The 16,197-nt window shown below is 39.1% G+C and overlaps 2 protein-coding genes and 1 long non-coding RNA gene across 4 annotated transcripts; all 3 read right to left on the reverse strand.

Annotated features, from left to right (window-relative positions):
• Nucleotides 1–2,807: 2,807 nt before the first annotated feature.
• LOC113112249 (uncharacterized) lies at nt 2,808–5,930 on the reverse strand. The gene is made up of 3 exons (XR_003293408.1): nt 5,660–5,930; nt 4,017–4,238; nt 2,808–3,322 (listed from the first exon to the last, which is right to left on the reverse strand). It is a non-coding gene; the product is annotated as an uncharacterized LOC113112249 (long non-coding RNA).
• Nucleotides 5,931–6,163: 233 nt separating this feature from the next.
• Nucleotides 6,164–8,415, reverse strand: LOC113112085 (uncharacterized protein K02A2.6-like). The gene is made up of 2 exons (XM_026277477.1): nt 7,012–8,415; nt 6,164–6,889 (listed from the first exon to the last, which is right to left on the reverse strand). The coding sequence occupies exons 1-2, from the start codon at nt 8,123–8,125 to the stop codon at nt 6,843–6,845; spliced, it is 1,161 nt and encodes a 386-aa protein (XP_026133262.1). The 5' UTR covers nt 8,126–8,415; the 3' UTR covers nt 6,164–6,842.
• A 2,220-nt stretch (nt 8,416–10,635) lies between these two features.
• On the reverse strand, nt 10,636–15,676 carry LOC113112086 (uncharacterized). Of its 2 annotated transcripts, XM_026277479.1 has the most exons (7): nt 14,986–15,676; nt 12,610–14,516; nt 12,552–12,561; nt 12,284–12,470; nt 12,138–12,184; nt 11,411–11,475; nt 10,636–11,332 (listed from the first exon to the last, which is right to left on the reverse strand). In XM_026277479.1, the coding sequence occupies exons 1-7, from the start codon at nt 15,040–15,042 to the stop codon at nt 11,269–11,271; spliced, it is 2,337 nt and encodes a 778-aa protein (XP_026133264.1). In that variant the 5' UTR covers nt 15,043–15,676; the 3' UTR covers nt 10,636–11,268. The 2 variants fall into 2 exon arrangements, with proteins under 2 accessions (XP_026133264.1, XP_026133263.1); XM_026277478.1 differs by having other exon boundaries at nt 12,552–14,516.
• Nucleotides 15,677–16,197: the final 521 nt, after the last annotated feature.

The raw sequence follows: 16,197 nt of genomic DNA on the forward strand, positions 1-16,197 counted from the left end.
ATATATATATATATATATTGATAGATTAAAAAATAAATGGCAGAACTGCAGCAGAAAGGATAAGCAAGGGAACAGAGCAGATGTCAGTCTGACCTTGGATCTTGGGAAGAAGACAGATTCTGCTGTTGTGCAGTGATGTGTTGGACAAAAGATTGCGCTAGACTTTGTCCTGAATAGTCAATACTAACAAAAATTAACTCCAAACCCCCTTTCACTTAAGTTTCCACAGTCACTCTTGAGTTATTCTAAAATGATCAGGAAAAAGATGCATGTCGTCACACAGGTCTCACTGTGTAATCCGACTTCAACTGTGATCCTTTCACTTTGGTTATACTAGCACTATATTAATATGATTTTGATAAGGTTCCCTGAAGTACTGTCTGTGAATAATGTTGTACATACATTTATTTCCCTGCAAAGAATGCATGGCTCCAACACTATTGTGGTTAGTGGTCACTGTATGCTTACAGACTCCACTGGGTTAAAATAGGTCTTCATAAGGCTTTATATCATTCAGTGAGTGTTTATAAAGGTCAAGCACTTGCAGATCAGTGAAGGTCTATGGGTTCTGTGTGGGATAGTGTTATACACAGAAAACATGTTTTGTTTAAACACCTGCTTTCAAAAAAAAATGTTTTTCACTGCTAACTTGTTACGAGAATTTAAACTCTTTTAGCATGAAGCTGCTCAAAGATCATCTTAACCTGGGATCAGATTTGTGTAACGGGTCTAGCTACAACATCCAACAATCTAATATCATTTTAATCTTTGAAAAAGCCTTTTTATGCAGCATTTCCAATATCGCAAAAGACCAGTAGCTCTACTCAGCAAAAATTTCTAATTGGATTACCAATCTCAGTGTTTAATTTGATAAGGTATCAAATACCAGAGCTATCGGGTGATCAGTGTGAGAAGTTAATTACTCAAGATCTCACGGTGGATGGGAATTCACATACAGACAGTCATTCACAAGACCTGCTGCTCAACTGGTAGTGTACGGACAGATCAATGAACCCAGGACAGGATAAAAGTGTGTCAAAATACAGGATAAAACGTCACAATTACCTACGAATTTTGATCACACAGAATGGTGAAATGTAAACTCAGAATTTTTGAGAAAGTCACAATTGAAAGATAAGCTAAGTTTATAACTCTCGAGAGGAGAAAAAAAACTATAAATTGTCTGACTGTCAAACATTTTTGTCAGATTTTTATTTTTTTATTTTTTCATGGCAGAACAGAATGAAGCTTTCGTGGAAGTCACATTTATCATTTGGCAGATTTCTGAGGGTGAAACAGGAATCTGAAGAAATCTGCTGCCGTATTCAACATAAAGCTGCTTGATGAATCACTTCAACTGACATTACACCTTTTGTGGAGATGAGGAGGAGCGTGTTCTGGTGTGTGTTCTGGAGTGTTCTGGAGATCTGACGGAGTGTGTTCAGCGCTGACCTCGTCTTTGGCAGTGGTGGTAAGTAACGAAGTAAAAATACTTTACTACTTTACTTAAGTATTTTTTTCGGGGATCTGTACTTTACTTGAGTATGTTTTATTTGCATCTACTTTCACTCTTACTCCATTACTTCATTAAAGACAAAGTTAACTTTTTACTCCGATACATTTCCCCATGCCCGCTTCAAGTCTTTATTACAATGATTTTACAAACCAATGAAAAATTTGGTTTTCTTTTGAAAAAAGGAACGCGCGACTTCCTTTGCCAACATACGCTCACGCAGTTAGTTCGAGGTGGAAGATGACTGCTAAAATAGGTGATAGTGCAGCTATTGCTAACCGCATTGATCCTGAGATTCCCGACAGGGATCACCCATGGCCATATCTCAAGGATATGTTTGAATTCACTGAAGTCAAGGGAGATTCTTATTGGCTGAAATGTCTTCTTTGCCTGCCACGGGTGAATTACATTTCAGTAGGGCTGTGCAAAAAATCTAATGCGATTTTCATGTTCATCTCATCTGTAAAGATGCTCCTGTAATTAAAAGTATATCTCCAGCAAGTGCCTTCAGATCAGGGTTGCCAGGTTTTCACAACAAATCCTGACCAGTTGCTTCTCAAAACTAGTCCAAAACTAGCACAAACGCGTTTCCAGGATAAAAAAATGCTTCCCGGGGTTAAAATATACGTTTATTGGGAGGGTTGCCTTGCCTTGGTAAAATTCACATTTTAGGCGCTAAATATCAAGTTATTGGGATTGGGTTTTCTTCGATCAGCAGACATGAAAAACAACCACGGTCTTGGCAACACTGGTTCAGGTGGAGCAGAAGTTACTACACAGAGCCGTAGTCCACCGTCAACTAACACAAAATCAAAATCGAGAAAAGAATCAATTTTGTGTATATTGCCAGTGAATAACGGCTGTGTGTAGTATATGCCAACCAGTGTTGCCAAGTCTGTGGTTGTTTTTCATGTCCGCAGGTCGAAGGGACAATACCAATAACGTGATATTTAGCCCCTAAAATGCGAATGACAGAATTTTCTTTTTTGGGAGAACTAACTCTTTAAAGAGGTGGTTCTTCCTCATTGATCTTCTGAAACAGTCTTACCTTGTATCTTGCACATCTTCTGTTTGGTGCAGCTATGATGTTATGGAACATGTCTATTGAAAGTTCAATCCCTATACTGCGACAAGGTTCTTCATTGTCTCTTTTGATTGTAAATCTAACAAATTCTTAAGTATCTAATCTGATCATTTGTTCAATTAAAACACTGCATATCACTCCCAAAACAACTGATCTGCTTAATTATTGATATTTACAGTTAATTTGAATATTTACTTTTTACTTCCGGTACTTAAGTATATTTTAAATCGGATACTTTTACTCAAGTGATGTTCGAATGGAGGACTTTTCTACTTTTACTGGAGTCATTTTTTATTTAGATCGTCTATTTTTACTGAAGTATAACTTCTGAGTACTTTTACCACCCCTGGTCTTTGGCACTGTGCACCACTCTCTTGGTGTCCTCCTCATCCCTGCAGAGACGACCGCAGCTCAACTCAATACAGTAACACAGAACCACCCTCCACCTCACAAACTGGGTTATTACCAATTAAAACTAAAGCAGAAAAAAGTGTGATACTACTTATAGAACTAAAAATAACATAAAAATTGCTTTAAAAATATTGCGAGGAAAACAGAAGAACACATAGGGCAGCACTTCCTGTTCCAGACTGGCTCACAGGAAGTAGTCAGCGATTGTTTTTTTGGAGGGAATGCCTCTGGTGTCTTTTGGAGCAGCTTCGAATATGATGAACTCTTTCTGCAGGTGCTGGTCCAGCTCCAGGATTGCTGCCACATTACCACACCTGAGACAGACACAAGAGACATCAGGGCTGCGTCTTCTTCATATCAGTGTTTAGAACGACACCATCTTCAGTTACAATGGTTTGAATCAGACACAGACAGAAAAACACTTGAGTGATTCACTGAGCTGGTTTGAATCAGATTCACTCTCAGGACTGACACAATGTTTCCAGACGAGAGTTAAATGATCGTGGACTATTATTCGTTATCTATTCTCATCTTTGTTACTATATTAGTCTCAGTCTGCAGCTCTTGAGTAACACAAAACACAACTCTAATCAATTACCCCTAAGACCATAAAGAAATAACCTAATACTTGAGTTGTATACAGAAAATACAATGACAATAACAGCTTTTCATTCATTTTAATTCACTAAAATAATTGTTAACTGGAAGATTTTTTTTACTCAAATTATTTGGCTGAAAACAGCTAAAATAAAATAAGTAATAAAATAAAATAAGTCATTTTACTGCTGTTCTGTAAATTAAAGGTTATAAGTACAACATTTATTATAACATTCACAGAGTGTTCTGTGATACTGTGCACTGTGTCACCTGACAATGTAACAACCCCTCGATTCACGGTTTTGTGTTGTAGAAATCATATGAAAACATTAAAGATGCTTTAATATGTTGTGTTTTAATAGAGCGGTGTCGACCGCACAGAGATGAATCTGCTTTACCCCTCACACTCACGATCGAGCGACTGTGTCCTGATCAGAGCTGTGTGTCACGCTCGTTCAGTCTCTGCTTCAGTTTACTACATTAATAAATCACAGGGCTTTGACCTCGTTCTCCTTGATGAGCTCACATCTCCTCAGCTGATCGATCTGTCTGTCCAGATCTCTCGTGTCCCCCATGATGGAGCTGCTGTCCACACACACACACACACACACACACGAGACACGGAGGGAAGACCTGTGTGAGGCAAAGAAGAGGGAAGACACATTTTCAAACAGTCAACATTTACTATACTATATGGTCTACTTCTCTTATTCCAGTTTAATATGCAAAGATAACGGAGGCTAAACTGACCCAACAGTTGCTGCCCACTTTCCAGAAGTATTTAATTCAAGGGCACCTCAGTCATGGTATTGCTGACCCAAGACTCGAACCCACAGCCCTAAACTCTCCAACCAGTAGGCCACGACTTCCCACAGTCGTGTGTGTGTGTTTGTGTGTGTGCGTACTTCAACTGTTTCCTTATACCAGCAGAAGCAACTTTAACCATAGACCGTATAAAAACACTTACCATCTTAATAATGCATCCCTGTATAAGGGTCTGGTTTTATTTGTGTACACTCATAATGAAAATAAAATATTGTGCTTTATAAAATAAAGAATACAAAAAGGATGTCACTTTCTGCCATTTGCGTTTCCTCTCTGTGAACAAATAATGCCGACACAAAATGAACTGGAGCTCAGCATATGTAGTTTACATTGTGTCACACTGTTTTTCCCCCTTGATTATCTGTAAACTAAATCAAATATAGTTCAAGAATTTATTTATTTTATGTACATATGCAGGCCTACTGTAGATTACACACACACACGCACACACACACACATATAATTTAATATGTACTAGTGTCTGTTCAAAATAAATGAAAAGAAACAGCATAGTAATTTATATTTTTGCTTTTACCCTGCTGTACCTAAATCAAACCATGACCCCGAACCGAGGTAAGTACTGAACCCGTGACATCGGTGTACCGTTCCCGAACCCTAACTGGACTAATCCTTCAGTCAACGCAAATGACGTCACATGACGTCATGACGCAGGAAGTTTGTCTATTTTAGACAGTTGTTTTAATGAGGTTTTAATGAGACAAAAGCTTTCTGAAACAAGTTAAATCTGAATATTTTATGATTAACAACGTCATGCTATGAACACAATATTAACAGGAGAGCCCAAAAACCAGTGCTGAGGTGCTGGCCTTTAAAGAAGTTCAATAACTCCTGATTTTAGTCAAAATGCAAATTTAATAAAAGTTCAAAAGTTTTAAACAAACCCTAGACATATTTTTAAGTTCGGATGACAGTTCAATCTTGTGTCGACATTAGCTGAGCATTACGACAGCTCTTATCACAAAAACAGCTAAATTCATCCTTTTAATAGTCTCCCTGATCCAAAACGCTATCATATTAATCATTTTACAAGGGTCTAACTTACATTATTTTGCTCATTTCGCTTAAGTTCCCAAACTAACAGTGAATAAACTTAGACTGACACAAGTTTCCTAAGAAATTCCAGACAAACAACACTAACAATCACACTTATAAATCTTATAAAAGTGCTGGTGTATTTCCAGCCCCAGCAGCGCTAATGTTAGCATTACCAGCAAGGCCTTTAGGAACGAGCGCATCTGCTCAAAAACAGGACACTTCCGTCTGAAAGCACAGCTAAAGGAAACAGAGCAATCTAAAGAGTATAACGTCAGTCCGTTTTTAGGGCTTTTCTTCCACAGCCTCTGCCGGCGTCAAGCGCCTCACTCACTGGAAGACAGCCCCTCTCCACCGCCCCTAGCGGCACATTACAGACATTACACGCTGCCCTTCAGCGGCGGAGTGATACAATAACAGCGAGTAGACTACTGCACTCTAGCGGTGAATGATAGTGAAGTGACATTCAGCCAAGTATGGTGTCCCATACTCAGAATTCGTGCTCTGCATTTAACCCATCCGAAATGCACACACACACACACACACTGTGAGCACACACCCAGAGCATCATGTATGCTGCGGCGCCCGGGGAGCAGTTGGGGGTTCGATGCCTTGCTCAAGGACACCTAAGTCATGGTATTTGTTATATATTCATGAGGCCAGCCACCAAATGCTATCAAAACATACTTTACTGGTGTTCAGATCACATATTGATTACATCACATTCACACGTGCAAATCACATCACGTGATTTAAATACCCTCTTCCCAGGCATAGGAACCAATGACTGCTCATCATGCATATATACACATTATCCCAAATACACCACATTTCCTCCCCCATTAAAAATCATACACCACATTATCAGTTCAAAAGCACCACATGTGTTCAAATTCTCAATTTCTAAAACGCTGTGGTAATTTAATAGTTCGTTTAGAGCGACGTAGACCCCCTGGACTTGGAATCAGGGGTTCTGTTAGTTAAAGAGGTACCTCAGAGTCAAATGTACCTGGAATTCCAGCAAATCCAGAATCTTGATCATTGAGTTCAGCATTTTGAGCTTGATCATTAGATTCAGCAGATTGAGCAGTCTCCTTTTCATTCGGTGGCATTGGAATCTCTGAGGACGAAGTGCGTGGTCTCAATTGATCACCATGCCGTCTATACACAGTATCCGATGCTGGATCACGTACCTTGTACGAAACAGGTCCTGTCTGTTGTGTAATCACTCCAGATAACCACTTCGGATCTCCTCCCACTGTACTTCGCAGGAAAACAGAATCATCCACAGCAAAGGATCTCTCTCTTGCCCGATAGTCATGTTGATTTTTCTGCAAATACTGTTTTCTGCGAACCGTCTCATGAATGTTTGGTTTCAGGAAGTCCAGCCTGGTGCGGATGTGTCTCTTTAAAAATAAATCAGATGGTGACTGACCTGTGGTACAATTAGGAGTTGTGCGATAGCGCAATAAAAATAAAGATAGTCTATCATCAATGCACATTTGCTCATTAGTCAATTTCTTCATACCCCTCTTGAACGTCTGGACATATCTTTCTGCCAATCCATTTGTTGCTGGGTGTTTTGGTGCACTTCTGGTATGCATAATACCATTCTGCTTCACAAATCTTTGGAATTCATCAGAAGTAAAAGTAGTTGCATTATCAGTCACGATTTGTTCAGGTAATCCATATGCAGAAAACAATCTCTTCAATCTGGTAATAGTAGCTTGAGAAGTAATCTGTGACATACGAAAAACTTCCAACCATTTAGAATGAGCATCAACAATGATCATAAACATGTTGTTCAAGAACGGACCAGCAAAATCCACATGCAACCTTTTCCAACACTCACCCGGGAATTCCCAAGGATGAAGAGGGACGTGACTTGGCATTCTTTGTTCTTGTTGACAGATTTGACACTCCTTGCAAACTCTTTCTATATCCGTATCAATTTTAGGCCACCACACGTATTTACGAGTCAGAGCTTTCATTTTAACAATGCCAGGGTGTCCTGAGTGAATTTCCTGTAACACTGATTTTCGAAATTTGAATGGTACAATCACTCGTGTGCCCCATAGCAGACATCCCTGTTCTACTGACAGTTCATCTCTTTTCGCGTAGAATACTTTCAAATCATCTGACACTTCAATTGGCCAACCTTCCATGACATAACGAAACACTTTAGAAAGTTCTTGATCTGTTCTTGTCATTCTGGCAATCTGTGCTGCATTTAGAGGAGCTTCTTGAAGATGGTTTGTCAAAAGTGTGTTGATATTTGCTGAAATGGCTTCTGTTCCTACATCGGTAATTTCAGGTAATGGAATTCGTGACAAGCCATCTGCATTTCCATGATCTTCTGCCTTGCGATACATGATATGATAATCATATGCCGACAAAATTATCGCCCACCGCTGAATGCGAGCGGCAGCCATCATTGGGAAATGCTTATGTTCACCAAACAGAGTCACTAATGGTCTATGATCAGTTATCAAATTAAAAGATCTTCCCCAAAGATACTGATGGAATTTTTTAACTCCATAGATCACACTCAAAGCTTCCTTCTCAATCTGTGAATATTTCTTTTCAGCAGGGGACAAAGTACGTGACGCATATGCAATGGGATGCTCGTCACCATTTGGCATGATGTGCTGAAGCACCGCACCAATTCCATAAGCGGAAGCATCACATGCTAAAGTCAAAGGCAGTTGTGGATCATAGTATACTAGCACTTTGTCACTGGTGAGCAATTCTTTACATCTACTAAAAGCACCTTGTTCCTTTTTCCCCCAGCACCAAGCAGTTTGTTCTTTCAACAGTCTATACAGTGGTGCCAACACTGTGCTCTGCTGTGGTACAAAGCGTCCATAATAATTTACCAAACCTAAAAAAGCTCGTAGTTCCTTCACATTTGATGGTGCTGGCGCATCTTGAATAGCTTTTACATTGTCTTTTGTCGGATACACCCCTTTTTCATCGATCACATGACCCAGGTACTCAATCCGTGTTTGTCCCCACTCACATTTACATTTCTTTACTCTTAAGCCTGATTCTTGAAGACGCTGTAAGACTTTGCAAATGTTTGTTAGATGTTCTTGCTCATCTTTACCTGTGATCAACAAATCATCCAAATACACAATCACTTTCAGATCTTTCATCAAATTTTCCATTATTCGTTGAAAAATGGAAGGGGCTGAACTGATGCCAAAAGCAAGACGATTATACACATATAATCCCTTGTGAGTGTTGATTGTCGTATACTTCTTAGAATCATTATCCAGCACGACTTGTTGATATGCTTGTGCCAAGTCAATCTTGGAAAACAACTTCCCTCCACTCAAAGTGGCTAACACTTCCTCGATCCGTGGCAAGGGATACACTTCAGTGTTGGCAGCTTGATTAACAGTGATTACAGATTTGTAGTCTCCGCATAAGCGAATTGTGGAATCTTTTTTTATAACAGGAACAACTGGAGCAGCCCACTCGCTGTATTTTACTGGGGATATAACATTAGCTTTTTCCAGTCTATCAATTTCCTTCTCCACACGCTCTTTCATAGCAAAAGGAAGAGGACGACTTTTAAAAAACTTGGGTGGCACATCTGGTTTCACTGAAATAGTGGCTTTAATGTCCTTTAAAGTGCCCAGCTCATCCTTAAAGACTTCACTATATTTGTCCAGCACTTCTTGAATGGACCCAGGCTGCTTACTCACATGTCGAATTATCTTCCAATTCAGTTTTACTTTCTGAAGCCAGTTTCTCCCACACAGGTTTGGACCATTCCCTTTGACTACGATCAGTGGTAACTCATTCACTTGATCCTCATATTGTACAGTAGCTGTGAATAGACCCAACACTGGAATGCATTCACCGGTGTAGGTCTTTAACTTGACTCTAGCTCCCTCCAGTGGCAAATGGGCAAACGATCGTCTATACTCTTGTTGTGAAATGATGCTTACAGCCGCTCCTGTATCAATCTCCATCAATAAATCCTTACTGATTCACAGTAAAATTTACTCGGAAAGACTGTTTCTCAGTATCACTTAACATGGAAAACATTTCCAGCTCCGGCTCTTCAGCATGCATATAAGCTGTTACTTTGTGCTTGTTCTGTTGTTCAGCATATTTACTGTTAGGATGTGACTTCATTTTAACTTTGCAAGCTCTCTTTATATGCCCAATCACTCCACAATTGTGACATTTAGAGTTTTTAAAATAACACTCCTGTGCATTATGGTTTTTCCCTTTACAACGATAGCATTGTCTCTGGTTATAAACAGTCTTTGCATTTACCTTATGCACTGTTGTCGCTGAATCCTCTGTTTTCCTCGCTGTTGCGTATCTCGATCTGCGGTTTCCATACTGTGAGCAACTTCAAGTGCCCGTGCAAAAGTGAGTGTGTCTTCCGAAAGCAATCTTCGTTGACATGCTTCACTTCGGATTCCGCTGACAAAACGATCACGTAGAGACTCATCCAAACTTGCACCAAAGTCACATTTAGATGCACATTGTTTCAGTTCAGCAACATACTGGGACACAGTTTCATGGGGCTTTTGAACACAGCGCTGAAATCGGAAACGCTCAGCTATTATTAACGGCTTTGGTTCAAAATGGGCCTTCAGAATGTTCACAATTTCTTCAAACGTTTTATCCTTTGGCTTCGCAGGCTGAACCAGATTCCGTAGTAATCCATATGTGGACGCTCCCACAGCACTAAGCAAAGTCGCTACTTGCTTCGTATCATCCACATCATTTGCAATCATGAACAATTCCGCTCGTTCAATATATGCAGACCAGGACTCATTTTCCGGTTTATACTCATCCAATCTTCCGATTTGCGCCATGTCTTCTCACACTTTATCCTCGTCGCCAATTTATGTTATATATTCATGAGGCCAGCCACCAAATGCTATCAAAACATACTTTACTGGTGTTCAGATCACATATTGATTACATCACATTCACACGTGCAAATCACATCACGTGATTTAAATACCCTCTTCCCAGGCATAGGAACCAATGACTGCTCATCATGCATATATACACATTATCCCAAATACACCACAGTATTGAAGGTGGAGAGAGAGCTGTTCATGCACGCCCCCCACCCACAATTCCGTCCGGCCCGAGACTAGAACCCACAACCCTTCGATTGGGAGTCCAACCCTCTAACCATTAGGCCACGACTTCCCCATGATCATGTGACAGCAGATTACTCTGATAAGCCCTCTAGTCATACATTCTATCCCAAGTATTTATTGCCATGATTGTTTACATACAATATTTTTCAAATAAGTATCCACACAGCAAGTGATGACGAAAAAAATGTACAATATAAAAATAACAAATTGCAATAAATTACTATTAAATATGATACAAATGACAGCCAGTGACTCATGCCCTTCAGAAACAAAACAACAGCAGGGACTCTCTGCTGCTCCCTAGTGATACATATTGGCTACGACTGCTGAACTACAGTCACAGAAAGTTTAAGTTCTGCAAAAAAGTGCAAAAAATGTTTATTAATATTTAGTTTGTAATAATTTTCCTCATATTTTTTCTTTGCATATAAGTAAATACAGACACAGTATAAATGCTGATAAGCTCAGTTAAAGTGTTGCATGAGAAATGTGTGTTTGCAGCTTAGATTTTCATTTTGTCCCAAGCAAACAAAATAGTGGAAGTAAAACGAATTGCTGTGTTGCAGTAGAAGAAGTAATTTTTCAGGCTGCATAGTGCTTGATTAAGACAAAAAAAAGGCATCTGAAAATCATGATGTAATGAAATATTATTCCTGGATTGGCTTCTTGAGTTTGTTTTTGAGTTCTGCCATCATGAAGGGGCTCCCCATGCTGCACAAAACAACATAAAATATGTTTTGAAACAACATAAAATAAAATGAATAATTCATATTGAATTAAAGGTCATACCCAGGATGCCTAGGCGGTGTCCATTTGGGTTTAGCTGAGTCCTCTCTTACTGCAACTGACTTTTGCTGCGAAAAACACAGTTCTCTTACAAAACATCTACACATAAAATAACTGACATATATTTTGATACACTCAAAAAAAAAAAAAAAAAATATATATATATATATATATATTAATAATCAGGATTGATGTATTTGAATTGTATAATTGACCCATGAATGAAGCAGGCAAGGTTTCTGTCATAGTACTAATAAGCTGAATGTGTTACAAAATACACAGAGAGCAGGTTTATATGTATATCATCAATAAATACAAAATCTTTCAATCTGCTTCATATTAACTCAAATGAACTGTAAATTGAATATTGCTTGTTCCACATCCAACAATATTCATTAACCTAATAAATGTATTTTTGCAATTAACAGATTTTTGTTGATTCTAAGCAATTTGAACAAATGCATTGCGAAAATATTATTTAAATCGAATATATATATATATATATATATATATATATATATATATATATATATATATATATATATATATATATATATATATATATATATATATATATATAGTTCATCCCAATCCATGGCATGATTTTGTGGAGTGCAGAAATCTTGCCTGTTTTTATTCGTTTGTTGTAATATAGTATAGTATAGTATAGTATAGTACAGTATAGTATAGTATAGTATAGTTTCTGGCGTGTAATGCTGTGCTTGTGCACCTGTGTCTGTGGTGTTCTCTCTGCTTCTGACAGCCATGAGTCCAGCCCTGAAAACAATCCAGCAAAAATACACCAATAATGGACTGATTTAAAGTACTAATCACATTTGAACATACTCTTGATGAAGGTCTTACTCTGGTCAATACCTGGGAGTTTAAGTCCAATCATGCGTTTGTTTGGAGCTGAGAGCGGGGTCGTCTGGCGGAGATCTGAAGGTTCGACAGAGGCTCTGAAGAGAAGCTTTCTGGGGTCTTTAGGAGGCCGGACGAGTGGATTCTTCACAGCAATCCTAGACTTCTGAGCGCTGAAGTCTAAAGAGGAGTCCTCAAAAACCTAAGGATAAACAGCGCTTTAAGGTTTAGGTTCAGCTCGACGGTAGGACGAGATTTTACTAATAATAATATTCTATATTACCTGCAGGATTAGATCAAATTTTCTTTCCATCTTCTCCTCTGGAAGGTCTTTGTTCATTCGATCAAATCCTCTTTTCATCCCAGGTCTGTTAACTTCCATCAAGTCCTCATGTCGTCTCAACACTGTTTCTCCAGCAATGGACTTCTGCATCCGCTCATGACGTCCATCAGCTTCAGTGCTTTCACACGCCGGTGAACTAATATGTTCTTCACTGCTTGTGATTTCCACCCTACTGTCTACTGTCTCAGCTAATAACGTCTGTTCTTCTTCCAGGACAGGAGCATCTTCTGACACACACCGTGCAGGTGCTTGATGATCTGCATCACCAGTTTCTTCTGAAGAAAGTCCTACCAAAGGTTCTGCTTCAAAGTTACACTCTGTTTCTATCATTTGCTTCAAGACTTGATTTGTCATTTCTTCTAAATACTCTAAAGTGGTCTTGGCCACATCTGTCTCTGATTCGCCCTGCAGATCTAGCAGTTCCTCCAGAAGCTCTGCTGGGCTCAAAGGCCTCGTTGATACTGGTTTGACATCTGAAATGTGCTCTGCAGTTCCAGTGGTTTCAGACGTTCTTGAATCTCTCTGCGTTTCACTGAAAGTATTCATTGTTCCTTGAGACAATTTGCATTGTCCTTCTGTGAACTCAAGAAGCTTGTGTGGCTGCAAAGTAACATTTCTGATGACAGCTTCTGCTTCCTCGTCTCCTGAACGGATCTTTGTTCCAGCTCTGAATTCAACATGTTCTTTGAGCGAGAGCTCGGGTTTGTGTGTTTGAGTTTCAGTGTCATGTTCAGCATCTTCTGCTTGCTCTTCTGCAGGAGATTGAGGATGGTGTAGCTTAGTGTGGATCTCCTCAAAACATCCCCAATCAACCTCTAGTGATTCTCCAAGGTACTCACAAACAGTCAGACCTGAAAGCATGCCTTCAGATGAGCCAGTTCCTGATTCTGGAGTATTTTCTGAATCCGACAGCAGGGTTTCTTCTAATGCATCGATGATTTCATCCATTACTGTGGTCATTTTCAGTTCTGTTTCATCATCAGATTCTCTCTGCAGGGTTTTTGTGGACTCTGTTAGCTCATATTTAGTCATGTCTGTGGTGTCTTCATCCTGCTCAGTTCCAAGAATCATCTCCTCAAGCCCATTTTTAGAGAATTCATCGATTTCGTCAAAATATTTGTCTATTTTTTTCAGCTTTTCCGGCTTTGAAATGCCGTTTGCTTCATCCGTCAAATGTTCCGGTAAATCCTGCACTTGTGATTCAATCCTCTGATCTCCATCACTCTCAGTTTCCCCCTGATTCTTCTGGACTATTATTTTTTTCTCTGTTTCATCAGTATGTTTAAAACCTCTTTCTTCTGTCTCTCCATGGTCCATCATACCGATCTGTTTGTCTTGTTCTCCATCTTGCTCAGACTGAATCATGACATCGTTGTTATCTGCATCTTCTCTCTTCTCTGCACACTTCTCAACCTTACGATTCTCATCACATGCTTCTTTATTGTCACCATTGTTTCGTCCAGTTTTTCCAGTGATCTCCAGCTCTCGTGTGGTGTTTCTCTCCTCACTTTCACAGTTTGCATGTTTTTCTTCAGCCAGAACCTCATTGGATGAAACTTTCTCAGCGGTGTGTCCTTCGCTGTCTGTATCTGTCCCAATGGACCATGCTGCACAATGGTAAGTTTGTTTTTTTGTGGTATAAAGACAGACTTTATCCTTACTGTCCTTCTTGCCCACACCCGTGTTTTCCCACTGTACAGAAGCAGCCAGTCTGACTTTAGAAGGGGAACACTTGACCTCCGCTCTGTCATTTTCATTGTCACTATTATTTGTCTTTCTGTCTCGGTCAGTCTTGTTTACTGCACTTTTCAAGTTAATTGCATCTGTTCTGGCATGAACACTTTGGTTTCCTTCAGCTGTGACTTCCGGTCTGAGATATCTGGCAACAGTCCCAGACAGATAACCCTGTACGAGCAAAACATTGAGCACATGAGTCTGCCTTTTCAAGACACAGAGTTCATATCTGAGCCTGCAGCACAGAAGCAGAAATAGACAACAACACAATGTATGGGTCAAAATAACACATTTTCTTTAATGCCAAAAATAATTAGGATATTAAGTAAAGATAATGTTCCATGAAGATATTTTGTAAATTTCCTACCATAAATATATCATAACTTCATTTTTAATTAGTAATATGCATTGCTAAGAACTTCATTTGCACAACTTTAAATATTATTTTCTCAATATTAAGATTTTTTTGTATCTCAGACAAATATTGTCCTCCTAACAAACCATACATCAATGGAGAGATGATTTAAATGGATCCTTATTAATGGATTTGTGGTCCAGGAACCAGACAAGCATTAAACATACAGACTAATTAGTATCACAACTTCATCAGTGAAATTGTAAAAGAGCAGTATTTACTCACCCAAACGGTCCAAATAGTGCGATTAACGTGGTTCACCGAGTTTTCAGGCGGATCCATAGCCGATTAAATTAAAAGTGATGAACAGCTGACAGACTGAAGCTCGGTGGAGACGGGTTTCTTCGGCATTCAGAGCATTACAAGCACGTCTGCTTCCTCTACGCTGAGTTTACACTGAGTGCTCGTGTGTTAATGAGGAAGACACGCTGTGTGAAGCAGCATTAACACCAGCGCAGACTCGTGAGGAAACCATGAGAGTCATCGAGCCTGTCATGTCCAACCACATCATCTCCAAGTACACTTCTGTTAACTACACAGGCTGTGTGTCTAACCGAGTGAAGTCTGAAAACACGTCGTTATTTATGCGCCTGCACCACTTCTATGCGTGCAGCATTTTTGGACATTATGAGAGAAAACAGCTTTTTTATATTTGTGCGCGAGAACCTGCTGTCTGAAAAGAAATCTCACTTGGTTTTAAAACTCAGCCATGGTTTTGTGCTGTGCTTCCAACCTCCCTCAAGATATTTCGACATGTTCAAACGTAGCAGATTATGAGATTAGCCAGTTATGAGACCGTTTGTTTATGGTAGAAAACTAGAGCATCTGAAGTGATGGCTCAGTTAAAAGTCTTAATTTGCTCGTCTGAACGCGCACAAGTGTTGTGGTTTGACATGCATCTGAGTTTAGTTCCTCTGTGGCTCGAGCTGTCTGACTTTACCACAGACTCCAACACACACACGACTGCTTTCAAGAGTTTATTTAATTAACATCGTTGACATTATGTTTCATGCATCATATGATTAGTAATAAAAAAAAATAATTTAAAAAAAGTATGAAGTCAGTTGTGGGCGTCCAGAGAAGATTTAGATTTCTAAAGAAGTGTGAGCCATCCTCTGCAAAACACAAAAGTGAGAAGTAGCTACACTTCATCTTCTAATCTAGGCCACTTATCTAAGTGAGTGTATAATTATCAACATATTAGTCAACAGTATTGTATTTTAAGGAAACAGGCTGTACACATTACACAAGGAAATGTTTTGCAAGGAAACACTATTTGAGTCTTTCCGTTTCTGAATTTCATGTTTAATTCAATGATTTACTTGCTGTTTTATTAGTGAAATTTACTATCAGTTTGTTTCTACATAACATTTTTTTTCAGTGTATTTATGCGAAATTGGATTTTGATTATTGTTATTATTATTATGTAGTGAAATA

This window comes from Carassius auratus, chromosome 12 (assembly GCF_003368295.1).
Source record: "Carassius auratus strain Wakin chromosome 12, ASM336829v1, whole genome shotgun sequence".
Lineage (NCBI taxonomy): Eukaryota > Metazoa > Chordata > Actinopteri > Cypriniformes > Cyprinidae > Carassius > Carassius auratus.

Excerpts from the sequence above, each read along its gene's own strand:
- LOC113112085 (XM_026277477.1), bottom strand. The coding sequence starts at position 8,125 with ATGCCAAATGGTGACGAGCATCCCATTGCATATGCGTCACGTACTTTG. Across the intron at positions 6,890-7,011 it reads TGTCCAGACGTTCAAGAGGG|AGACACATCCGCACCAGGCT; the intron begins GTATGAAGAAAT and ends TTATTTTTAAAG.
- LOC113112086 (XM_026277478.1), bottom strand. The coding sequence starts at position 15,042 with ATGGATCCGCCTGAAAACTCGGTGAACCACGTTAATCGCACTATTTGG. Across the intron at positions 14,517-14,985 it reads GCACTATTTGGACCGTTTGG|GGTTATCTGTCTGGGACTGT; the intron begins GTGAGTAAATAC and ends TTGCTCGTACAG. Across the intron at positions 11,476-12,137 it reads AGAGAACACCACAGACACAG|CAAAAGTCAGTTGCAGTAAG; the intron begins GTGCACAAGCAC and ends TGTTTTTCGCAG.